This window comes from Ovis aries, chromosome 23 (genome assembly GCF_016772045.2).
Source record: "Ovis aries strain OAR_USU_Benz2616 breed Rambouillet chromosome 23, ARS-UI_Ramb_v3.0, whole genome shotgun sequence".
NCBI lineage: Eukaryota > Metazoa > Chordata > Mammalia > Artiodactyla > Bovidae > Ovis > Ovis aries.
This window is the reverse complement of record NC_056076.1, coordinates 20,571,161-20,598,033: the sequence shown is the minus strand read 5'-3', so window position 1 is coordinate 20,598,033 and position 26,873 is coordinate 20,571,161. Positions and strand designations below refer to the sequence as shown.

The window sequence follows — 26,873 nt, the reverse complement described above, 5'->3', positions numbered from 1 at the left end:
GAACTATTTATAAAAATGTTTTTCAGTACTTGGTTTATGTTCTTGAGGAAATGTTCAGTGTCTAGTTTTGTTACTTATTACTCTTGACCCTTGAACAACACAGGTGTTGAGGGGTGTTGAACCCCATGCAGTCAAATATCTGCATATAATTTTTGACTCCTCCAAAACTTCACTAGTAACTTACTGTTGAATGAAAGCTTTGCTGATAACATAGTTAACATATATCTTGGGTGTTATATGTATATATACATGTATTTTACACATTCATGACACACCTTTTTTCTTAATTTGTTTTTATATATTTCTTTAGGCTGTGTGGTTCATTTGCAAGCTTTTTCAAATTGTCTTAAATCTCCTACAAGTTTTCCAATGTATTTATTGAAAAAATCTGCTTATAAGTAGACCTGTGCAGTTCAGACTCACATTGTTAAGGGTCAACTGTATCACATTTAGTTGTCTACAAAATTTAACTGTGATTAGCTCAAATTGTGCATGGGCTTCCCAGGTGGCTCAGTGGATAAAGAATCCGCCTACCAGTGCATGAGATGCAGGAGATGTAGGTGCAGTCCCTGGGCTGGGAAGATCCCCTGGAGGAGGAACTGGCAACCCACTCCATTATTCTTGCCTGGAAAATCTCATAAACAGAGGAGCCTGGCAGACTGCAGTCCATGGGGTCACAAAGAGTTGGACATGACTGAGCTCAAAAGGTCTGCTTATGTTGCTTATATCCCCAATATATCCACTTCACAAAGCTAATCCCCGTTAATCTCAGCTCCTGACAACTGGTAACCTGCTTTTGATCCCTAAATATTTGTCTGTTGTGAATATTTCATATAAATGAAATAATGTACTGTGTGGTCTTTTGTGGCTGGCTTCTTTCACTTCAGGGTTCATCTGTGTTGTATCATGAATCATTGCTTCATTCCTTTTTATGGCTCAGTGCATGTTTTGTTTAACCACCAGTTGAAGGACTTTTGGATTGTTATACTTTTTGCCTAATATGAATATGCTCCATCAGCATTCATGTACAGATTTTTGTGTGGATTTCTGTTTTCAGTTTTCTTGGGTATATATCTAGAAGCAGAATTGCTGGGGCATGTAGTAAGTCTATGTTTAAGCTTTTGATGTAGTGCCAGAGTAGCTATACTATTTTACATTCCACTAACAATGTTTCTCTAGGAGTCGGACATGACTGAGTTCGTTCACTTTCACTTTTCACTTTCATGCATTGGAGAAAGAAATGGCAACCCACTCCAGTGTTCTTGCCTGGAGAATCCCAGGGACAGAGGAGCCTGTTCGGCTGCCATCTATGGCGTCGCACAGAGTTGGACACGACTGATGTGACTTAGCAGCAGCAGCAATGTTTCGGCTTTATTGACTATGCCAAAGCCTTTGACTGTGTGGATCACAATAAACTGTGGAAAATTCTGAAAGAGATGGGAATACCAGACCACCTGACCTGCCTCTTGAGAGACCTATATGCAGGTCAGGAACCAAGAGTTAAAACTGGACATGGAACAAAAGACTGGTTCCAAATAGGAAAAGGAGTACGTCAAGGCTGTATATTGTCACCCAGCTTATTTAACTTATATGCAGAGTACATCATGAGAAATGCTGGACTAGAAGAAGCACAAGCTGGAATCAAGATTGCCAGGAGAAATATCAATCACCTCAGATATGCAGATGACACCACCCTTACGGCAGAAAGTGAAGAGGAACACAAAAGCCTCTTGATGAAAGAGGAGAGTGAAAAGTTGGCTTAAAGCTCAACATTCAGAAAATGAAGATCATGGCATCCAGTCCCATCACTTCATGGGAAATAGATGGGGAAACAGTGGAAACAGTGTCAGATTTTATTTTGTGGGGGGCTCCAGAATCACTGCAGATGGTGAATGCAGCCATGAAATTAAAAAACACTTACTCCTTGGAAGGACCAACCTAGATAGCATATTGAAAAGCAGAGACATTACTTTGCCAACCAAGGTCCGTCTAGTCAAAGCTATGGTTTTTCCAGTAGTCATGTATGGATGTGAGAGGTGGACTGTGAAGAAAGCTGAGCACTGAAGAATTGCTGCTTTTGAACTATGGTGTTGGAGAAGACTCTTGAGAGTCCCTTGGACTGCAAGGAGATCAGTCCTGTGTGTTCATTGGAAGGACTGATGCTGAAACTGAAACTCCAGTACTTTGGCCACCTCATGCGAAGAGTTGACTCATTGGAAAAGACTCTGATTCTGGGAGGGATTGGGGGCAGGAGGAGAAGGGGACGACAGAGGCTGAGATGGCTGGATGGCATCACCAACTCGATGGACATGAGTTCGGGTGAGCTCCGGGAGTTGTTGATGGACAGGGAGGCCTGGTATGCTGTGATTCATGGGGTCGCAAGGAGTCGGACACAACTGAGCGACTGAACTAAACTGAACTGAGCAATGTATGAGGATTCTAGATTCTCCACATTCTCACCAACACTTTATATCTATCTTTTAAATTTATAATTGTAGTGACTTTGAAGTGGTATCTCATGGTTTTGATTTGTATTTTCCTAATGGCCAGTAGTGGGCCTCCCTGGTAGCTCAGATGGTAAAGAATCCACCTGCAGTGCAGGAGACCCGGGTTCAATCCCTGGGTGGGGAAGATCCCTTGGAGAAGGGAATGGCAACCCACTCCAGTAGTCTTGCCTGGAGAATTCCATGGACAGAGGGGCCTGGTGGGCTACAGTCCATGGGGTTGCAAAGAGTCAAACAGAGCTGAATGAGTACACACACTCACACATGCACACATGCATGCACGCACGCACACACACACACACGCGCACACACGCGCGCCAGTAATGATCATCTGTTTTTGTGGTTCTTGGCCATTTGTATATGCTCTTTACAGAAATGTCTGTTCAGATCTTTTTCAATTTGAGTTATTTGTCTTCTTATTGATGAGTTGTAAGAGTTCTTTATAAATTCCACCTCTGAGTCTCTTATCAGATACATAATTTGCAAATATTTTCTCCCATTCTGTGGGTTGTTTTTACACTTTTTATTGGTGTTCTTTGAAGCTTGAATGTTTTAAATTTTGATGAAGTTCAACTTACCAATGTTTTTCTTTTATTGCCTGTGCTTTGCTGTCATGTCTAAGAAATCATTACCTAAACCAGGGTCTCAAAGATTTCTACCAATATCTAAGAGCTTTGTACTTTTAGGTATGACATTTAAGTTTTGATCCATTTTGATTTGATTTCTGTAGCTGGTGTGGGTAGTGACCCAGCTTTATTCCTGTGCATGTGGATTTCCTGTTGTCCCAGTATCATTTGTACAAAGATTATTCTTTCTTTGTCTTGCCACCCTTGCTGAAAAATCTTTTAGCCATAAGTGTAAGTGTTTATTTTGTAATCTCAATTCTATTCCATTGATCTGTATTTCTATTTTAATACCAATACCACTCTGTTTTAATATATTATAGCTTGGCAGTAAGTCTTGGAATCAGAAAGTGTAAACAGTCCAAGTTCTTCTTTTTCAAGGTTGTTTTCCCTATACTGGGTCCTTTGAGTTTCCATAGGAATTATGGAAGCAGCTTGCCAGTTTCTGCAGAAAGTCACCTTGGGATTTTGGTAGCAATTGTGTTGAATCATTTTTAAAAAAAGTTGAAAAATGCAGTTGATTTACAATAATGTGTTAGTTTCAGGTATACATCACAGTGATTCAGTTTTATATATATATATATGTGTTTATAATTATGTATGTGTGTGTATATATATATATATATTTTCTTTTAAGATTCTTTTCCCTTATAGCTTATTACAAAATATTGAGTCTAGTTCTCTGTGCTATACAGTCCTTACTGGTTTTCTGTTTTATATATAATACTCTGTATATGTTAATCCCATAAATTGAGTGATTGGGAATCTTTTATTTTAATTTTTAATACAACTTTAAAGGTTACTTTCCATTTACAATTATTACAAAAAATTGGCTGTATTCCCCGTGATGTACAGCACATGCCTGAGCCTTACAACCCATAGTTTGTGTCTCCTACTCCGCTGCCCCTACCTTGTGTTGAATCTTTAGATCAATTTGGCGAGTACTCTCAGCTTCATAATATTGCTTCCAGACCTTGAATATGGTGTGTAAATTGTCTATTAATTTAAATCTTTAATTTCTTTCAGTGACATTTTGTTGTTTTCACTGTACATGCCAAATTTATTTTCAAGTTTTAAGTATTTTATACTTTGTGATGCTACTAGTAATGAAATCATTTTCTTAATTTCATTTTTGGATTTTTGACTGCTAGTATGTAGAAACGTAGTTGATTTTTTATCTTGTAACCTTTCTAAATTAATTTATTAGTTCTAATCTAATAGCTTTTTGGTGATTTTCTTACAATTTCCTATGTACAAGATTACGCCATCTGTGAATAGAGATAGTTTTAAATTTGCCTTTTCAGTTTGGATTCCTTTTATTTCAGTTGTCTTGTAAAGACATTTAAAAATGTGACAAACCTTTTTCGAAATCATTTTTTCATACTGTTAGTCTTTTGGTTCAGTACTGATTATTGAGGGAACCATTCATTTCTGCTTTGAATTGCCATGATGCTGTTATAAATCAAGGAGAGACTTAAGATTTCACTACAAGTCTGGCCTCTGTGAGAAGAGAAGGAAAGAAAGATTGACAGGGAAGAGCCTCATACTTCCTTGCAGTCGGAGATGATATACGAGAGATGTATTATGCCTCCCTTATTATAGCATAGCATCTTATTTGGTAATCTCTATCTTTAATTTTGTGTTTATCATTCTGTTGTTTCTCTTTATCAGTTCAGTCGCTCAGTCATGTCCGACTCTCTGTGACCCCAAAATTGCAGCACGCCAGGCCTCCCTGTCCATCACCAACTCCCGGAGTTCACTCAGACTCGTGTCCATCGAGTCAGTGATGCCACCCAGCAATCTCATCCTCTGTCGTCCCCTTCTCCTCCTGCCCCCAATCCCTCCCAGCATCAGACTCTTTTCCAATGAGTCAACTCTTCGCATGAGGTGGCCAAAGTACTGGAGTTTCAGCTTTAGCATCATTCCTTCCAAAGAACACCCAGGGCTGATCTCCTTCAGAATGGACTGGCTGGATCTCCTTGCTATCCAAGGGACTCTCAAGAGTCTTCTCCAACACCACAGTTCAAAAACAGCAATTCTTTGGCCCTCAGCTTTCTTCACAGTCCAACTCTCGCATCCATACATGACCACTGGAAAAACCATAGCCTTGACTAGACGGACCTTTGTTGGCAAAGTAATGTCTCTTCTTTTCAATATGCTATGTAGGTTGGTCATAACTTTCCTTCCAAGGAGCAAGCGTCTTTTAATTTCATGGCTGCAGTCACCATCTGCAGTGATTTTGGAGCCCAAAAAAATAAAGTCTAACACTGTTTCCACTGTTTCCCCATCTATTTCCCATGAAGTGATGGGACCAGATGCCATCATCTTTGTTTTCTGAATGTTGAGCTTTAAGCTCAACTCTTTAAGCCTTCAGTCTGCTCTTTCACTTTCATCAAGAGGCTGTTGAGTTCCTCTTCACTTTCTGCCATAAGGGTGGTGTCATCTGCATATCTGAGGTGACTGATGTTTCTCCCAGCAGTCTTGATTCCAGCTTGTGCTTCTTCCAGTCCAGCGTTTCTCATGGTGCACTCTGCATGTAAGTTAAATAAGCAGGGTGACAATATTTGGAACCAGTCTGTTGTTCCATGTCCAGTTCTAACTGTTGCTTCCTGACCTGCATACAGGTTTCTCAAGAGGTAGGTTAGGTGGTCTGGTATTCCTCTTTCAGAATTTTCCACAGTTTATTATGATCCACACAGTCAAAGGCTTTGGCATAGTCAATAAAGCAGAAGTAGATATTTTTCTGGAACTCTCTTGCTTTTTCGGTGATCCAGTGGATGTTAGCAATTTGATCTCTGGTTCCTCTGCCTTTTCTAAAACCAGCTTGAACATCAGGAAGTTCATGATTCACGTATTGCTGAAGTCTGGCTTGGAGAATTTTGAGCATTACTTTACTAGCATGTGAGATGAGTGCAATTGTGTGGTAGTCTGAGCATTCTTTGGCATTGCCTTTCTTTGGGATTGGAATGAAACTGACCTTTCCCAGTCCTGTGGCCACTGCTGAGTTTTCCAAATTTGTTGGCATATTGAGTGCAGCACTTTCACAGTGTCATCTTTCAGGATTTGAAACAGCTCTGCTGGAATTCCATCACCTCCACTAGCTTTGTTTATAGTGATGCTTTCTAAGGCCCACTTGACTTCACATTCCAGGATGTCTGGCTCTATGTGAGTGATCACACCATCATGATTATCTGGGTCGTGAAGATCTTTTTTGTACAGTTCTTCCGTGTATTCTTGCCACCTCTTCTTAATATCTTCTGCTTCTGTTAAGTCCAGACCATTTCTGTCCTTTATCGAGCCCATCTTTGCATGAAATGTTCCCTTGGTATCTCTAATTTTCTTGAAGAGATCCCTAGTCTTTCCCATTCTGTTCTTTTCCTATTTCTTTGCGTTGATCGCTGAGGAATGCTTTCTGATCTCTTCTTGCTGTTCTTTGGAACTCTGCATTCAGATGCTTATATCTTTCCTTTTCTCCTTTGCTTTCGCTTCCGTTCTTTTCATAGCTATTTGTAAGGCCTCCGCAGACAGCCATTTTGCTTTTTTGCATTTTTTTTCCATGGGGATGGTCTTGATCCCTATCTCCTGTACAATGTCATGAACCTCATTCCATAGTTCATCAGGCACTCTGTCTATCAGATCTAGTCCCTTAAATCTATTTCTCACTTCCACTGTATACTCATAAGGGATTTGATTCAGGTCATACCTGAATGGTCTAGTTATTTTCCCTACTTTCTTCAATTTAAGTCTAAATTTGGCAATAAGGAGTTCATGATCTGAGCCACAGTCAGCTCCTGGTCTTGTTTTTGCTGACTGTATAGAGCTTCTCTATCTTTGGCTGCAAAGAATGTAAATCAGTCTGATTTTGGTGTTGACCATCTAGTGATGTCCATGTGTGGAGTCATCTCTTGTGTTGTTGGAAGAGGGTGTTTGCTATGACCAGTGCATTTTCTTGGCAAAACTCTTATTAGTCTTTGCCCTGTTTCATTCCATATTCCAAGGCCAAATTTGCCTGTTACTCCAGGTGTTTCTTGACTTCCTACTTTTGCATTCCAGTCTTCTATAATGAAAAGGACATCTTTTTTGGGTGTTAGTTCTAAAAGGTCTTGTAGGTCTTCATAGAACCATTCAACTTCATCTTCTTCAGCATTACTGGTTGGGTTATAGACTTGGATTACTGTGATATTGAATGGTTTTCTTGGAAACGAACAGAGATCATTCTGTCGTTTTTGAGATTGTATCCAAGTACTGCATTTCGGACTCTTTTGTGACTATGATTGCTACTACATTTCTTCTAATGAATTCCTGCCCGCAGTAGTAGTTATAAGGGTCATCTGAGTTAAATTCACCCATTCCAGTCCATTTTAGTTGGCTGATTCCTAGAATGTCGATGTTCACTCTTGCCCTCTTCTGTTTGACCACTTCCAATTTGCCTTGATTCATGGACCTGACATTTCAGGTTCCTATGCAATATTGCTCTTTACAGCATTGGACCTTGCTTCTATCACCAGTCACATCTACAACTCTGTGTTGTTTTTGCTTTGGTTCCATCCCTTTATTCTTTCTGGAGTTATTTCTCCACTGATGTCCAGTAGCATATTGGGCACCTACTGACCTGGGGAGTTCCTCTTTCAGTATCATATCATTTTGCCTTTTCATACTGTTCATGGGGTTCTCAAAGCAAGAATACTGAAGTGGTTTGCCATTCCCGTCTCCAGTGGACCACATTCTGTCAGGGGTTGACAAACTATTTCTCTAAAAGGCCAGATGGTAAATGTTTAGCCTTTGTGAGACACATGGCCTCTGTCTTAATTATTCAGTTCTGCCATGATAGTGTGGAAAGAGCCATATGTATGTCAGTGTATAAATGAATATGCATGGCTGTGTTTTAATAAACTGTTTTTTTTTTTTTCCAAAAATAAGCTTTGAGCCAGATTTAGCTTGCTGTTGCAGTTTATCAACTGCTGTCCTATATGGTGTAAACATGTATTTGTTTTTCAAACAATGGTGGTGGTGGTTTAGTCACCAAGTTGTGTCCACCTCTTGCAACCCTGATGGACTGTGGCCCACCAGGCTCCTCTGTCCATGGGATTTTCCAGGCAATAATACTACAGTGGGTTGCCATTTCCTCCTCCAGGGGATCTTTCCCAATCTAGGGATTAAACCCACATCTCCTGCATTGCAGGAGGTCTCTTTACTGACTGAGCCACCAGGGAATCCCATCGTTTAATGTATATTTCGAAGTTTTTATGAACGATCTTATATCATATTGTCTGATTTTTTTGTTGTTCAGTGTTATGTTTCTGATTTATTTATGCTGCATGTTGTCATATTTAATTTCTTTTTACTGATATTTCAATCAGGGTTTACTCAGTTATTTCAACTGAGAGTATGCTTAGTATATAAAAACTTGTTAGACTGGTGCTGGAGAACTGAAAGGCAAAAAGGGCACACTAAGTTATCATGTATGTAATAACAGCAAGACACAACGACCAACTCTAGAGTTGGGAAAACAGAACAAGTTGGAATTATTAAAACCCAGAAACTTGGAGGAGGGGCCACTTAGAGCTGAAACTTGGACCTTTGATGATGGGGAACTAGCCTAAGGGGTATTGCTGTCTCCAAGGAGACATGACAAAGGCTGGTGCTGTGAGGCCTGGAAGAGTTACCAACAGGAATCAGTTGTTCTTGCCAGGGTGACGATCTCTGGCAGGGGTAACACTGACAGAAACAGAAAGCAATAGGAAGGAATGTGTCTTTTTTTCCTCTCAGAGCCTCTGCTTCTCCCTGTTGGTAGAGCTTAATAGAGAAAGGGCTTCCCTGGTGGCTCAGATGGTAAAGAATCCGCCTGCAATGTGGGAGACCTGTTTTCAATCCCTGGGTTGGCAAGATCCCCTGGAGGAGGGCATGACAACCCACTCCAGTATTCTTGCCTGGAGATTTCCCATGGACAGGAGGGCCTGGAGGGCTGCAAGTCCATGGGCTCACAAAGAGCTGGACATGACTGAGCGACCAAGCACAGCATAATAGAGAATGATGTGGCAAACGAGAATTAAGGTTTCCAGAGCCTCAGCCTCACAAAGCAAAGCAGGGTAGGGTGGGTTTGAAGATGGATGAATGTCAACTAACAATCAGTAGCTGCAGAATTCCATTGTAAAAATATACCACAGTTTAACTCTGGTTGACAAACATTTGTATTTTCAGGTTTTTTCTGAACACAATGCTGCTGAAGTTCTTGCCTATTTGAAAGGCTTTCTCTTTTTTGTTTACTGAAATCTCTTAATGGGTTTTCAGCAATTTTTCCCATTGCCAAATCCAGTGACTCCTTTTAATATTCTGTTTTTTTATTATTACCACTGTTAACCCCACATTCTTCTTAAAACTTTTTTCTCCTACAATATTGTATGCTTCTGATCCTCCTTTTGTCTTTTTAGTTACCAGTTTTAATTTATTTTCTTGGATTAGGAGTTGATTTTTAAAAATTAGTATTTTTTCTTAATTTTAAGGGAAATTTTAAACATAGAAAAATATAAAGAAAATAATAAAAATCTAAACATTATTGATAGCAACATATGGCTGAATTTTAAATTTTTAAAGTTTTAAATGTTTTTTTCTGACTTGTGATCCAGACCCAGATTTCCAGCTTCCTACCTAAACATTTCCCCATGAATGTCCTCCTGGCATCTCAGACTGACCATATCTAAAATCTAAAACCAAATCTATTTAATGTTTTTTCTTTTTACCATATCCTGTTTCCTATTTCCTTTTTCTCCCTTATCTTTCCCATCTTTGGCTAACAGTGCTTCCAGGATTCATTTTAGGGGTCTTGGATTATTCTTGGCCATGTGAAGTAATTGGACTAATTTACTTTGTGGTTGCATAACTGCCAGTGCCAAGGATTGTTTTTTTAAACATATTCCTTTACGTGTTACCTACAGGTACCTTGTGAATTCCCAGGTTTCATAGCTTTGATATTCATGTACTAGGAGAACTTTTTTCTAGTATAAGAGGTTGGATAGTACAGTAGGTAAGAACATAGACTGTGGAATCAATGCTTGAATCTTGATTTTGCTACTTAACTGCTATATCCCTAGGCAAGATGTGTACCCTCACTATAGAATAGGAATAATACCTACCTAATAGCATTGTGGTGAAAATGAAATGGATTAATAAGTATAAAATACTTAGAATATTCGCTGGATAGAACGGATATAACTGGATATAATAACACTGGATATAACGTTACCTATTATTACTATTACTCTTTGATCTAATACCCTTTGGAATGAACCTTGGGATATATTGAGAGCTTAGAAACTGGTGCCTCTGCTGCCAACCTTAGTATACCTTCAAGCAGTCGTGGGACTGTGGTGTCAGGAGGGATCTCAGTATCTTCCATTAGGTGTTTATTTCTGTGACATTCACCAGGGAAAGTTGTTTCCTTATTATTCCCTGATACTTAAGCAGGCATATTTGTGCCTATGAGTTCTTACTGTCTGCTTTTCCTGTGTAAATTTCATGATGTCCCCTGGTGGACAGATTGTTCCTTAGCCTGTTTTGAGTTCATAGTAGGTTTAAATGAAATAGATAGTCTTCTACCAAATAAAAGCGATCCAAGAAATTTCATCTCCTGTGCTAATTTTAAGAAATTTCTTGAAAAGTCTTGAGAATTGTTTTTTGTGAAAGTTAATCAGAATGATTTTTTTTGTTTGTTTTAGAGTTTCTGCAGGGGAGAAATAAAGAGTGCATCACTAAAGGATTTGTGTCTTGAAGACAAAAGACGCATTGCAAACTTAATTAAAGAACTGGCCAGGTGAGACAAAGCCTTATGTGAAGTGTATTACTATGTGAGAGAGAATATTTTTTTGAAAATAGAAAATTATAAATATGTTCTGATGTCATCCTGTCATTGGACTTGTGAGAACAAAGACTTTTAGGAAAAATAATATTCTGTTGGGCCAAAAAGAAAAGTAGAAAACACACACACACAAACATAAAATGGAAAAGAAATAAACAGCAGAACAAACACCCTCCAATTTGTGTTTTCTGGTTTATTTAATTTCCCAGTTGTTTCATAGAAATATCTGTAGTGGTCATGTATCAGGAGGGAACGTTTTGAAACTTAGCTCTTCTATTGATGTAGGTTGATATTGTTGTTATCAGAGGCAAAGCAGTTACTTTTGGTTTTGCTTTAGCATCTGAAACGGAAGAGAACATTCATGTTATTGTCATCTTTCACAAGAATACTTATCAAATTGCTAACTTCTGATAGTTTTAAATAAGGGGTTTTGAATTTTGGATGTTAGCTGTTTGAATGTAGTATTCCAGTTTATTAATGATGTGTTTGAAGCATATTTACTTTGTATGGTATAATTTTCTCTTAACATATATGTCAAGTTTTGAGATCTTAATAAATGAAGATGTCTGTAGAGGAATGTATTAAAATAAATTATAAAAATTAAGTTTAGGGAAAGGCCATACCTAAACACTGATAAAATAGTACTCATTTTTATCATTGAATTGTATGTTTGAATATAGTAGGTCTTTTTTCTTCTTTCTTTTTTTAAATTAAAGATAACTACATGAAGTATTTCATCTTAAGGCCTTAAAATAATGTTTGTAGAGGCTGTTCTAGAAAAACTGAAGTTAAAAATTACCTTATTAAATCATAGAATCATAGATATAAAAGATGACAAAAGCAGTGATGTTTGGGGGATTAGATTACAGAGTATAAGAATTCAAAGTACTGCCTTAGTCTGAATTTGATATGCCACTTGATTAAGCAGTAACCTCCTTCACTGGAATTCTTTAACTATTCTGCTCCCTGAAGTAGACTTTTCATTATCTCAAGTAGTGTTTTTTATAATGGGAAAACATTTGATTGTTAAACATTTAATTTATGATCATCTTACAAGGCGTTTTTTTTTTTTTTTTTTTTTACCATGGAGAGGGATGTGAATGTCCTTACAGCTATTACAATTAGTTTGACATCATATATTAATAGTCCTGAATTGCCTTATTGGAGAAGGAAATGGCAACCCACTCCAGTATTTTTGCCTGGGGAATCCCAGGGATGGAGGAGCCTGGTGTGCTGCTATCTATGGGGTTGCACAGAGTCGGACTTAGCAGCAGCAGCATTGCCTTATTGTTCTGATACATGTTCAGCTTCCAGGCTTAGCGAACACTTAACATCTTAGGGCATATTGTTTTGGTTTCTGTAAACTTCTGCTTTCTAGCAAAGTGTAAGATTCTTGGTAGAGTGTCACTGTGTTGGTACAAGATTACTACAAATTTGACTGCTAAAACCCCCCATTACCGCTATCAGTTCAATTCAGTCAGTGAGTCATGTCCAACTCTTTGAGACCCTATGGACTGCAGCCAGGCTTCCCGGTCCAGCACCAACTCCTGGAGCTTGCTCAAACTCATGTCCATCAAGTCAGTGATGCCATCCAATCATCTCATCCTCTGTCACTCCCTTCTCCTCCTGCCCTCAATATTTCCCAGCATCAGGATCTTTTCCAGTGTGTCAGTTCTTTGCATCAGATGGCCAGAGTATTGGAGTTTCAGCTTCAGCATCATTCCTTCCAATGAATATTCAGACAGATTTCCTCTGATTTGATTGGTTTGATTTCCTTGCTCTCCAAGGGACTCTCAAGAGTCTTCTCCAACACCACAATTCAAAAGCATCATTTCTTCAGTGCTCACCTTTCTTTATGGTCCAACTCTCACATCCATACATGACTACTGGAAAAACCATATCTTTGACTAGATGGACCTTTGTCAGAAAAGTATTATCTCTGCTTTTTAATATGCTGTCTAGGTTGGTCATAGCTATTAATTTCATGGCTGCAATCACCACCTGCAGTGATTTTGGAGCCCAAGAAAATATAGTCTCTCATTGTTTCCATTGTTTCCCCATCATTTTGCCATGAAGTGTTGGGACCAGATGCCCTGATCTTAGTTTTCTGAATGTTGAATTTTAAGACAGTTTTTTCACTCTCTTCTTTCACTTTCATCAAGAGGCTCTTCCGTTCCTCTTTGCTAATTACCATAAGGATGGTGTCATCTGCATATCTGAGGTTATCGATATTTGTCCCAGCAATCTTGATTCCAGCTTGTACTTCAGCTAGCCTGCCATTTCACATGATGTACTCTGCATATAAGTTAAATAAGCAGGGTGACAATATGCAGCCTTGACATACTCCTTTCCCAATTTGGAACCAGTCTGTTGTTCCATGTCCAGTTCTAACTGTTGCTTCTTGACCTGCATACAGGTTTCTCAAGAGGCAGGTCAGGTGGTCTGGTATTCCCATCTCTTTCAGAATTTTCCAGTTTGTTGTGATCCACACAGTCAAAGGCTTTGGCATAGTTTATAAAGCAGAAGTAGAAGATGTTTCTCTGGAATTTCTTGCTGTTTCTATGATCCAATGGATGTTGGCAATTTGATCCCTGGTTCCCCTGGATTTTCTAAATTCAGCTTGAACAATTTGAACATTCTTGGTTCAAGTGCTGTTGAAGCCTGGCTTGAAGAATTTGAGCATTACTTTGCTAGCATGTGAAATGAGTGCAGTTGTGTGGTAGTTTGAGCATTCCTTGGTATTGCCTTTCTTTGGGATTCAAATGAAAACTGACCTTTTCCAGTCCTTTGGCCACTGCTGAGTTTTCCAAATTTGCTGGCATATTGAGTGCCGCACTTTCACAGTATCATCTTTTAGTACTTGAAATAGCTCAGCTGGAATTCCTTCACCTCCACTAGTTTTGTTTGTAGTGATGATTCCCAAGGCCCACTTGACATAGGACTCCAGGATGTCTGGCTCTCATTGTGATTATCTGAGTCATGAAGATCTTTTTGGTATAGTTCGGTGTATTCTTGCCACCTCTTCTTAATATCTTCTGCTTCTGTTAGGTACATACCATTTCTGTCCTTTATTGTGCCCATCTTTACATGAAATGTTCCCTTGGTATCTCTAATTTTCTTGAAGGGATCGCCAGTGCTTCCAATTCTGTTGTTTTCCTCTATTTCTTTACATTGGTCACTGAAGAAGATTTTCTCATCTCTCCTTGCTGTTCTTTGGAACTCTGCATTCAGATGGGTATATTTTTCTCTGTCTCCTTTGCATTTAGGTTCTCTTCTTTTCTCAGCTATTTGTAAGTCCTCCTCAGAGAACCATTTTGCCTTTTTGCATTTTTTTTTTCTTGGGGATGCTTTTCATCACTGCCTCCTGTACAATGTCGTGAACCTCTGTCCATAGTTCTTCAGGCATTCTCTCTATCAGATCTAATCCCTTGAATCTCTTACTTCCACTGTATTATCGTAGGAATATGATTTAAGTCATACCGGAATGGTCTAGTGGGTTTTCCCTACTGTCTTCAATTTAATTCTGAATTTTACAATAAGGAGTTCATGATCTGAGCCACAATAAGCTCCCAGTCTTGTTTTTGCTGACTGTATAGAGCTTCTCCATAATTGGCTGCAAAGAATATAATCGATTTGATTTTGGTATTGACCATCTGGTGACATCCATGTGTAGAGTCTTCTCTTGTGTTTTGGAAGAGGGTGTTTGCTTTGACCAGTGCATTCTCTTGGCAAAACTCTGTTAACCTTTGCCCTTCTTCGTTTTGTACTTCAAGGCCAAACTTGCCTGTTACTCCAGGTATCTCTTGACTTCCTACTTTTACATTCCAGTCCCCTATGATGACAAGGACATCTTTTTTGTTTGTTTGTTTTTGTTAGTTCTAGAAGGTCTTGTCGGTCATCATAGAACCATTCAACTTCAGCATTACTGGTTGGGATATGGACTTGGATTATTGTGATATTTAATGGTTTGCCTTGGAAATGAACAGAGATCCTTCTGTCATTTTTGAGATTGCACCCAAGTACTGCATTTCAAAGTCTTTTGTTGACTGTGAGGGCTATTCCATGTCTTCTAAGGGATTCTCGCACAATTGTGCGATAGTTTGAGCATTCTTTGGCATTGCCTTTCTTTGGGATTGGGATGAAAACTGACCTTTTCCAGTCCTGTGGCCCGCTGAGTTTTCCAAATTTGCTGACATATTGAGTGCAGCACTTTCACAGCATCATCATTTAGGATTTGAAATAGTTCAAATGGAATTTCATCACTTCCACTAGCTTTGTTTGTAGTGATGCTTCCTAAGGCCTACTTGACTTCACATTCCACCATGTCTGGCTCTAGGTGAGTGATCACACCATTGTAATTAACTGGGTCATGAAGATCATTTCTGTACAGCTCTTATATGTTAAGTGTTTATTTTTTATTAAAAAAATCTACCAAACTGGTTCCCAATATGGTTTTGCTATTTCACAGTCCCACTAGGAATGTATGAGAGGTCCATCATTCTGCATATTCAGTAACTCTTAGTGTTGTCATTTCTCTAAATTTTGATGCTTCTGATGAGTATAGTGATATCTCCTTGTGGGATTAATTTGTGTTCCTCCAGTGATTAATGTGTTCATTGGCTAGTTTTCTTTTGTTAAGTGTCTGTTCAAATCTTTTGACTTTTTTTCACCCAGCCACCCTCTTCCTTCTTGATGGTGCAGTATTAGAGTTCTTTATATATTCTGGATGTAAGTTGTCAAGTATTTGGTTACCCCCTCATCCTGCAGCTTGCTTTTTAATTCTCTTACTATTTTCTTTTGAAAAGCAATTTTTAAAAATTTTGCTCAATTTTCATTGATCAATTTTTCTTTTGTAATTCATGCTTTTAGTGTTACATGTAAGAAATCTTGCCCATCCCATGGTGGCAAAATGTTTTTTCTATATCTTTTTGCAGAATTAGCCTCAGCCTCCTTGTCAAAAATCAGTTGACCATATATGCATGGTCTGTTTCTGGGCACTTTATTTCACTCCATTGACATGTACCCTCATGCCAGTGCTATACTGACTTAATTATTGTTATTTTTTTAGTTAAGTCTTGAAATCCCATTGATTTTTTTGTTCATTTTGAAAATTATTTGGGCTCTTTGAGGTCCTTTGCATGCCACTAAATTTTAGAGTCAGCTTATTAATTACTAAAAGAAAATTGCCTTCTGGAATTTTGTGTGACGTATATGGAGTTTGGGCTTCCCTGATAGCTCATTTGGTAAAGAATATGCCTACAAAGCAGGAGACCCGTGTTCAATTCCTGGATCAGGACAATCCACAGGAGAAGGGATAGGCTACCCATTCCAGTATTCTTGGGCTTCCCTTGTGCCTCAGCTGGTAAAGAATCTGCCTGCAATATGGGAGACTTGGGTTCAATCCCTGGGTTGGGAAGATCCCCTGGAGAAGGGAAAAGTTACCCACTCCAGTATTCTGGCCTGGAGAATTCTGTGGACTTCATAGTCCATGGGGTTGCAAAGAGTTGGACACGACTGAGTGACTGAGGTAAATACAGAATTTACCTCAGGGAAGATCCAGGGAAGCCCATGGCTCAGTGGTAAGGAAGCTGCCTGCTGATGCAAGAGTGCAGGAGACACAGGTTCAATCTCTGGTTTGGGAAAATCCCTTGGAGGAGGAAATGGCAACCCATTCCAGTATTCTTGCCTGGAGAATCCCAAGAACCTTGTAGGACCTTGGCGGGCTATACAGTTCATGGGGTTGCTGCACAGAGTTGGACATGACTGAGTGACTGAGCATGCATGCATATGGAATTTGCAGATCAAAGTAAGGAAAACTGATATACTCACACTGAGTCTTCTAATCTATGAATATGTCATATCTCTCCATTGTTTTTATAAATTTTCATTCATTTTTTCCTGCATGATTTACAGTTTTCAGGTACGGGTATAAAATATGCTCATATTTTATAGTATTTATTCTTAAGTGTCTCATGTTTTTGATACTACTATAAATCATGTAATTTTAATTTTATATTATACTATATGCTTAATTTCTAATTTTATTTCTACTTTAAAAGCAACAGAATTGAGCTTTTAATATTGACTTGGTATCCTTCAACTTCTTAAAATTCACTTGTTATAGTAGTTTTTTTGCAGAGTGTTTGTATTTTCCGCATACAGCATCATGTCGTCTACTGATCTAAACAGTTTTTTCTTTCCAATATATAGGTACTTTTTTTTTCTTTTCTTGCTCTTTGGCATTGGCTGGGACCTCCAGGACAATGCTAAATGAAAGTGAGAAGAGGGACATCTTTGCCTTCTTTTTCTTATCTTACCCCTTTCACTGTTAAGTACAATGTAAGCTGTTGGTTTTCTGTAGATGTTCTTCATCATGTTGAGGAAGTTTATTTTTGTTCCTAGTTTGGTGAGGTGGGTTTTTTTTTTTTTTTTGTCATAAATAGGAGTTCAGTTCAGTTCATAAATAAGAATAGAATGTGTCAAATGATTTAAGTTCATGTACTATGTCCAACCAGTTCATTCTGAAGGAGATCAGCCCTGGGATTTCTTTTGGAAGGAATGATGCTAAAGCTGAAACTCCAGTACTTTGGCCACCTCATGCGAAAAGTTGACTCATTGGAAAAGACTGATGCTGGGAGAGATTGGAGGCAGGAGAAGGGGATGACCCAGGATGAACTGAACTGAACTATGTTGATAATATGTCTTTTCTTTTTTCATCTATTACTGTAATAAAATATGTTGGTTTTGAGTGTTTCAGTTCAGTTCAGTCGCTCAGTCGTGTCCGACTCTTTGCGACCCCATGAATTGCAGCATGCCAGGCCTCCCTGTCCGTCACCATCTCCTGAAGTTCACTCAGACTCACATCCATCGAGTCCGTGATGCCATCCAGCCATCTCATCCTCTGTCGTCCCCTTCTCCTCCTGCCCCCAATCCCTCCAAGAATCAGAGTCTTTTCCAATGAGTCAACTCTACGCATGAGGTGGCCAAAGTACTGGAGTTTCAGCTTTAGCATCATTCCTTCCAAAGAAATCCCAGGGCTGATCTCCTTCGGAATGGACTGGTTGGATCTCCTTGCAGTCCAAGGGACTCTCAAGAGTCTTCTCCAACACCACAGTTCAAACGCATCAATAATTGACCTTGTTTTCCTGGTCTAAACCTCATTTGGTCATGGTGGTTTTTGGTTTTGTTTTTACTGTGTTACTGAATTTGATTTACTAATATCTTATTAAAGATTTTTGTATCATGAAAAATGCTAGTAGTTTTCATGAAATGTCATCATGTATTTTAAAAATTTTGTTTTGATTATGGTAAAATGCACAGAAATTTTACCATCTTAACCATTTTTTAAGTGTACAATTCAGTATTATTAAAAATATCCATGATGTTGTTCAGCCAGTCTCCAGAACAGTTTTCATCTTGCAAAACTAAAGCTCTATGCCCATTAAAACTCCCTAGTGCCCCACTCTGCCTGCCCATGGCAATCACCATTCTACTTATTCTGTCTGAGTTTTACTATTCTAGTACCATATTGTGGTAAAATACATATAAAACTGACCTCTAGAGACATTTGTTGTTGTTGTTGTTTAGTTGCTAAGTTATGTCGAACTCTTTGCAACCCCATGGACTGCAGCACACCAGGCTTCCCTATCTTTCACTGTCTCCCTGAGTTTGCTTAAAATTAGGTCCTTTGAGTCAGTGATGCCGTACAGCCATCTCATCCTCTGTCGCCCCCTTCTCCTCTTGCTCTCAATGTTTCCCAGCATCAAGGTCTTTTCCAGTGAGTCAGCTGTTTGCATCAGGTGGCCAGAAGTATTGGAGCTTTAGATTCAGCACCAGTCCTTCCAATGAATATTCAGGGTTGGTTTCCTTTAGGATTGACTGGTTTGATCTCCTTGTTGTCCAGGGTACTCTCAAGAGTCTTCTCCTGCACCACAGTTCAAATGCATCAATTCTTTGGCGCTCAGCCTTCCTTATGGCCCAGCTCTCAACATCCATACATGACTACTGGAAAAACCATAGCTTTGACTAGACAGACCTTTGTCAACAACGTGATGTCTCTGCTTTGTAATACACTTTCTAAGTTTGTCATAGCTTTTCTTCCAAGGAGCAAGTGTCTTTTAATTTTGTGGCTGCAGTCATAGTACACATTGATTTTGGAACCAAGAAAAGGAAATCTGACACTGTTTCCACATTTCCCCCATCTATTTTCCATGAAGTGATAGGACCAGGTGTCATGATCTTTATTTTTTGAATGTTGAGTTTTAATCCAGCTTTTTCACTTTCCTCTTTCAGCTTTATCAAGAGGCTCTTTAGTTTCTCTTCACTTTCTGCCATTAGAGTGGTGTCATCTCTGTAGGTGTTGATTTTTTTCTCGGCAATCTTAATTACATCTTGTGAAGAGATATTTAGTACACTCACAGTTTTGCACAGCCACCACTTTTAAGCTCTAGAACATTTTCAGCCCAAAGGAAACTGTACCATTAAGCAGTTGCTACCCATTCTCACTTCCACCCTAACCCTTGACAATAGCTAATCAGTTTTCTGTCTGTATTGATTTGCTGACTCTTGCTATTTAACTGGAATCATACAATATGTGGCTTCTTGTGTTTGATTTCTTTCACTTAGCGTACTGTTTTCAACATTGGCTAAAAAATACTTCATTGTATAGATACATCATATTTTGTTTCTCCATTCATTTGTATACATTTGGGTTTATACCTTTTGTCTTTTGCGGGTAGTGCTGCTATGAATGTGTGCTAAGTCACTTCAGTTGTGTCTGACTCTTTCCAACCTCACGGACATAGACCTCCAGGCTCCGCTGTCCATAGGATTCTCCAGGCAAGAATACTGGAGTGGGTTGCCATTTCCTCCTCTAGGGAAACTTCCCAACCCAGGTATCAAACCCATGTCTTTTACGTCTCCTGCATTTACGTATGGATTTTTTACCACTGGCACCACCTGGGAAAAACCACTGCAATGAATATTCCTGTACATTTTTTGTTTGAACATGTTTCAGTTTTTTTGGCTATATATCTACGGGTCGAATTGCTAGGTCTTAGGTTATTCTGTGTTGAACTTTTTGGGGAACTACCAAACTTCTGGCCAAAAGTGAAGAGGAATGGAAGAGCCTCTTAATGAAAGTAAAAGAGGAGAGTAAAAAAGCTGGCTTAAAACTCAGCATTCAAAAAACTGAGATCATGGCATCTGGTCCCATAACTACATGGAAAATAGATGGGTAAACAAAATGGAAACAGTGACAGACTTTATTTTCATGATCTCCAAAATCACTGCAGATAGTGACTGCAGCCATGAAATTAAAAGACGCTTGCTCCTTGAAAGAAAAGCTATGACCAAGCTAGACTGCATATTAGGAAACAGAGACATTACTTTGCTGACAAAGGTCCACTGGCTATGGCTTTTCCAGTAGTCATGTATGGATGTGAGAATTGGGCCGTAAAGAAAGCTGAGTGCCAAAGAATTGATGGTTTTGAACTGTGATGTTGAAGAAGACTCTTGAGAGTCCCTTGGACTGCAAGGAAATCCAACCAGTCCATCATGAAGGAAATCAGTCCTGAGTATTCATTGGAAGGACTGATGCTGAAGCTGAAGCTCCAATACTTAAGCCATCTGATACAAAGAACTGTTTCACTGGAAAAGACTCTGATGCTGGGCAAGATTGAAGGCAGGAGGAGAAGGGGATGACAGAGGATGAGATGGTTGGATGGCATCGCCAACTCAATGGGCATGAGTTTGAGTGAACTCCACGAGTTGGTGGTGGACAGGGAAGCAGGCTGGACAGGGCAGCATGCTGCAGTTCATGGGGTTGCAAAGAGTCAGACACTACTGAGCAACTGAACTGGACCACTTTATATTCCCATGAACAGTGTACAAATATTCCAGTGTCTCTACATCCCCACCAGCACCTGTTGTCTTTCATTTCTTTGAGTATAACCATTCTGGTAGGTATAAAATGGTATCTTGTTTGTGATTTTGATTGACATTTTTCTAGTGGCTAATGATGTCACCATTTGTGTGTCTTCTTTGGAGAAATATCTGTTCAAGTCCTTTGCCCACTTTTTAATAGGATTGTCTATTGTTTTGTTATTATAATAATTTTAGATTTTTTTTAAAAAATAATTTTTGTTTGGCCCTACCACATGACATGCAGGATCTTAGTTTCCTGACCAGGGTCTAAATCCATTATCCCTGCATTGGAAGTTCAGAATCTTAATCACTGAACTACCAAGGAAGTCCTTAAATCTCTCTTCTTTTTTAGTGTAGGCATTTACAGCTGTGAATATCCCTCTGAGCACTGCTTTTGCTACCCCCCCTATAGGTTTTGGTATGTTTACTTTTCATTTTCATTTCATCTCCAAGTACTTTCTAATTTTCTTTCTGATTTTTCATTTTGCCAATTTGTTGAGTGTGTTATTTAATTTCCATATATTTATGAATTTCCATTTTTCTTTTCCTTGATTTTAGCTTTATTCTATTATACTGGAGAGAATACTTTGTATTCCTTTAATCCTGTTTAAATGTATTGGGATTTGTATTTTGACTTAACATATGTTAATATATAGTCAGCGTGTTCAGTTCAGTTCAGTCGCTCAGTCGTGTCCGACTCTTTGTGACCCCATGAATTGCAGCATGCCAGGCCTCCCTGTCCATCACTAATTCCCGGAGTTCACTCAGACTCACGTCCATTGAGTCCGTGATGCCATCCAGCCATCTCATCCTCTGTCGTTCCCTTCTTCTCTTGCCCCCAATCCCTCCCAGCATCAGAGTCTTTTCCAATGAATCAGCTCTTCGCATGAGGTGGCCAAAGTACTGAAGTTTCATATTTAGCTTCATTCCCTCCAAAGAAATCCCAGGGTTGATCTCCTTCAGAATGGACTGGTTGGATCTCCTTGCAGTCCAAGGGACTCTAAGAGTCTTCTCCAACACCACAGTTCAAAAGCATCAATTCTTTGGCACTCACCCTTCTTCACAGTCCAACTCTCACATCCATACATGACCACTGGAAAAACCATAGCCTTGACTAGACGGACCTTAGTTGGCAAAGTAATGTCTCTGGTTTTGAACATGCTATCTAGGTTGGTCATAACTTTTCTTCCAAGGAGTAAGCGTCTTTTAATTTCATGGCTGCCGGCACCATCTGCAGTAATTTTGGAGCCCCAAAAATAAAGTCTGACACTGTTTCCCCATCTATTTCCCATGAAGCGATGGGACCAGATGCTGTGATCTTCGTTTTCTGAATGTTGAGCTTTAAGCCAACTTTTTCACTCTCCACTTTCACTTTCATCAAGAGGCTTTTTAAAAAAAATATATTTTTATTTTTACTTTATTTTGCTTTACAATACTGTATTGGTTTTGCCATAGATTGACATGAATCTGCCACGAGTGTACATGAATTCCCTCCCACCTCCCACCCCATATCATCTCTCTGGATCTTCCCCGTGCACCAGCTCCAAGCATCCTGTATCTTGTATCGAACATAGACTGGCGATTCGTTTCTTATATGATATTACACATGTTTCAATGCCATTCTCCCAAATCATCCCACCCTCTCCCTCTCCCACAGAGTCCAAAAGTCCGTTCTATACATCTGTATCTCTTTTGCTATCTCGTATACAGGGTTATCATTACCATCTTTCTAAATTCCATATATGTGTGTGAGTATACTGTATTCGTGTTTTTCTTTTTGGCTTACTTCACTCTGTATAGTAGGCTCCAGTTTCATCCACCTCATTAGAACTGATTCAAATGTATTCTTTTTAATGGCTGAGTAATACTCCACTGTGTATATGTACCACAGCTTTCTTATCCATTCACCTGCTCATGGGGACATCTAGGTTGTTTCCATGTCCTGGCTATTATAAACAGTGCTGCGATGAACATTGGGGTACATGTGTCTCTTTCAGTTCTGGTTTCTTCGGTGTGTATGCCCAGCAGTGGGATTGCTGGGTCATAAGGCAGTTCTGTTTCCAGTTTTTTAAGGAATCTCCACACTGTTCTCCATAGTGGCTGTACTAGTTTGCATTCCCATCAACAGTGTAAGAGGGTTCACTTTTCTCCACACCCTCTCCAGCATTTATTGCTTGTAGACTTTTGGATTGCAGCCATTCTGACTGGTGTAAAATGGTACCTCACTGTGGTTTTGATTTGCATTTCTCTGATAATGAGTGATGTTGAGCATCTTTTCATGTGTTTGTTAGCCATCTGTATGTCTTCTTTGGAGAAATGTCTATTTAGTTCTTTGGCCCATGTTTTGATTGGGTTGTTTATTTTTCTGGAATTGAGCTGCATAAGTTGCTTGTATATTTTAGAGATTAGTTGTTTGTCAGTTGCTTCATTTGCTATTATTTTCTCCCATTCAGAGGGCTGTCTTTTCACCTTGCTTATAGTTTCCTTTGTTGTGCAGAAGCTTTTAATTTTAATTAGATCCCATTTGTTTATTTTTGCTTTTATTTCCAGTATTCTGAGAGGTGGATCATAGAGGATCCTGCTGTGATTTATGTCTGAGAGTGTTTTGCCTATGTCCTCCTCTAGGAGTTTTATAGTTTCTGGTCTTATGTTTAGATCTTTAATCCATTTTGAGTTTATTTTTGTGTTTGGTGTTAGAAAGTGATCTAGTTTCATTCTTTTACAAGTGGTTGACCAGTTTTCCCAGCACCACTTGTTAAAGAGATTGTCTTTACTCCATTGTATATTCTTGCCTCCTTTGTCAAAGATAAGGTGTCCATAGGTGTGTGGATTTATCTCTGGGCTTTCTATTTTGTTCCGTTAATCTATATTTCTGTCTTTGTGCCAGTACCATACTGTCTTGATTACTGTGCCTTTGTAGTAGAACCTGAAGTCAGGCAGGTTGATTCCTCCAGTTCCATTCTTCTTTCCCAAGATTGCTTTGGCTATTCACGGTTTTTTGTATTTCCATACAAATTGTGAAATTATTTGTTTTAGCTCTGTGAAAAATACTGCTGGTAGCTTGATAGGGATAGAATTGAATCTGTAGATTACTTTGGGTAGTGTACTCATTTTCACTATATTGATTCTGCCCATCCATGAACATGGTATATTTCTCCATCTATTAGTGTCCTCTTTGATTTCTTTCATTAGTGTTCTATAGTTTTCTATATATAGGTCTTTAGTTTCTTTAGGTAGATATATTCCTAAGTATTTTATTCTTTTCATTGCAATGGTGAATGGAATTGTTTCCTTAATTTCTTTTTCTGCTTTCTCATTATTAGTGTATAGGAATGCAGGGGATTTCTGTGTGTTGATTTTATATCCTGCAACTTTACTATATTCATTGATTAGCTCTAGTAATTTTCTGGTGGAGTCTTTAGGGTTTTCTATGTAGAGGATCATGTCATCTGCAAACAGTGAGAGTTTTACTTCTTCTTTTCCAATTTGGATTCCTTTTATTTCTTTTTCTGCTCTGATTGCTATGGCCGAAACTTCCAGAACTATGTTGAATAGTAGTGGTGAAAGTGGGCACCCTTGTCTTGTTCCTGACTTTAGGGGAAATGCTTTCATTTTTCACCATTGGAGATAATGTTTGCTGTGGGTTTGTCATATATAGCTTTTATTATGTTGAGGTATGTTCCTTCTATTCCTGCTTTCTGGAAAATTTTTATCATAAATGGATGTTGAATTTTGTCAGAGGCCTTCTCTGCATCTGTTGAGATAATCATATGGCTTTTATTTTTCAAGTTGTTAATGTGGTGAATTACATTGATTGATTTGCAGATATTGAAGAATCCTTGCATCCCTGGGATAAAGCCCACTTGGTCATGGTGTATGATCTTTTTAATGTGTTGTTGGCTTCTGATGGATAGAGTTTTGTTAAGGATTTTTGCATCTATGTTCATCAGTGATATTGGCCTGTAGTTTTTTTTGTGTGTGTGTGTGGCATCTTTGTCAGGTTTTGGTATTAGGGTGATGGTGGCCTCATAGAATGAGTTTGGAAGTTTGCCTTCCTCTGCAATTTTCGGGAAGAGTTTGAGTAGGATAGGTGTTAACTCTTCTCGAAATTTTTGGTAGAGTTCAGCTGTGAAGCCGTCTGGACCTGCGCTTTTGTTTGATGGAAGATTTCTGATTACAGTTTCAATTTCCGTGCTTGTGATCGGCCTGTTAAGATTTTCTATTTCTTCCTGGTTCAGTTTTGGAAAGTTGTACTTTTCTAAGAATTTGTCCATTTCTTCCACGTTGTCCCTTTTACTGGCATATAATTGCTGATAGTAGTCTCGTATGATCCTTTGTATTTCTGTGTTGTCTGTTGTGATCTCTCCATTTTCATTTCTAATTTTATTGATTTGATTTTTCTCCCTTTGTTTCTTGATGAGTCTGGCTAATGGTTTGTCAATTTTATTTATCCTTTCAAAGAATCAGCTTTTGGTTTTGTTGATTTTTGCTATGGTCTCTTTTGTTTCTTTTGCATTTATTTCTGCCCTAATTTTTAAGATTTCTTTCCTTCTACTAACTCTGGGGTTCTCCATTTCTTCCTTCTCTCGTTGCTTTAGGTGTAGAGTTAGTTTATTTATTTGACTTTTTTCTTGTTTCTTGAGGTATGCCTGTATTGCTATGAACTTTCCTCTTAGCACTGCTTTTATAGTGTCCCACAGGTTTTGGGTTGTTGTGTTTTCATTTTCATTCATTTCTACGCATATTTTGATTTCTTTTTTGATTTCTTCTGTGATTTTTTGGTTATTCAGAAGCGTGTTGTTCAGCCTCCATATGTTGGAAGTTTTAATAGTTTTTCTCCTGTAATTGAGATCTAATCTTAGAGCATTATGGTCAGAAAAGATGCTTGGAATGATTTCAGTTTTTTTTTAATTTATCAAGGTTAGATTTATGGCCCAGGATGTGTTCTATCCTAGAGAAGGTTCCATGAGCACTTGAGAAAAAGGTGAAATTGATTGTTTTGAGGTGAAATGTCCTATAGATATCAATTAGGTCTAACTGGTCTATTGTATCATTTAAAGTTTGTGTTTCTTTGTTAATTTTCTGTTTAGTTGATCTGTCCATTGGTGTGAGTGTGGTATTAAAGTCTCCCACTATTATTGTGTAATTGTTAATTTCCCCTTTCATACTTGTTAGCATTTGTCTTACATATTGTGGAGCTCCTATGTTGGGTGCGTATATATTTATAATTGTTATATCTTCTTCTTGGATTGATCCTTTGATCATTATGTAGTGGCCTTCTTTGTCCCTTTTCACAGCCTTTGTTTTAAAGTCTATTTTATCAGAGATGAGTATTGCTACTCCTGCTTTCTTTTGGTCTCTATTTGCATGGAATATCTTTTCCAGCCCTTCACTTTCAGTCTGTATGTGTCCCTTGTTTTGAGGTGGGTTTCTTGTTGGCAACATATATAGGGGTCTTGTTTTTGTATCCATTCAGCCAGTCTTTGCCTTTTGGTTGAGACATTCAACCCATTTACATTTAAGGTAATTATTGATAAGTATGATCCCGTTGCCATTTACTTTATTGTTTTGGATTTGGGTTTATATGCCCTTTTTGTGTTTCCTGTCTAGAGAATATCATTTAGCATTTGTTGGAGAGCTGGTTTGGTGGTGCTGAATTCTCTCAGCTTTTGCTTGTCTGTAAAGCTTTTGATTTCTCCTTCATATTTGAATGAGATCCTTGCTGGGTATAGTAATCTGGGCTGTAGGTTATTTTCTTTCATCACTTTAAGTATGTCTTGCCATTCCTTCCTGGCCTGAAGAGTTTCTGTTGAAAGATCTGCAGTTATCCTTATGGGAATCCCCTTGTGTGTTATTTGTTGTTTTTCCCTTGCTGCTTTTAATATTTGTTCTTTGTGTTTGATCTTTGTTAATTTGATTAATATGTGTCTTGGGATGTTTCATCTTGGGTTTATCCTGTTTGGAACT

The 26,873-nt window shown here is 38.7% G+C and overlaps 1 protein-coding gene across 9 annotated transcripts in view; it reads left to right on the top strand.

Annotated features, from left to right (window-relative positions):
- The window catches only part of KIAA1328 (KIAA1328 ortholog), a 429,714-nt gene that overhangs the window by 9,358 nt on the left and 393,483 nt on the right, over positions 1–26,873 (top strand). For 8 of the 9 annotated variants that reach the window (XM_042239367.2, XM_027960769.3, XM_060405327.1 and 5 more), the window contains one exon: positions 10,843–10,937. The exons of the other annotated variant lie outside the window; for it this stretch is intronic. In XM_042239367.2, the coding sequence (XP_042095301.1) occupies positions 10,843–10,937 (95 nt within the window). The remainder of the gene's footprint in view (positions 1–10,842; positions 10,938–26,873) is intronic. 9 annotated transcript variants of the gene reach the window in all.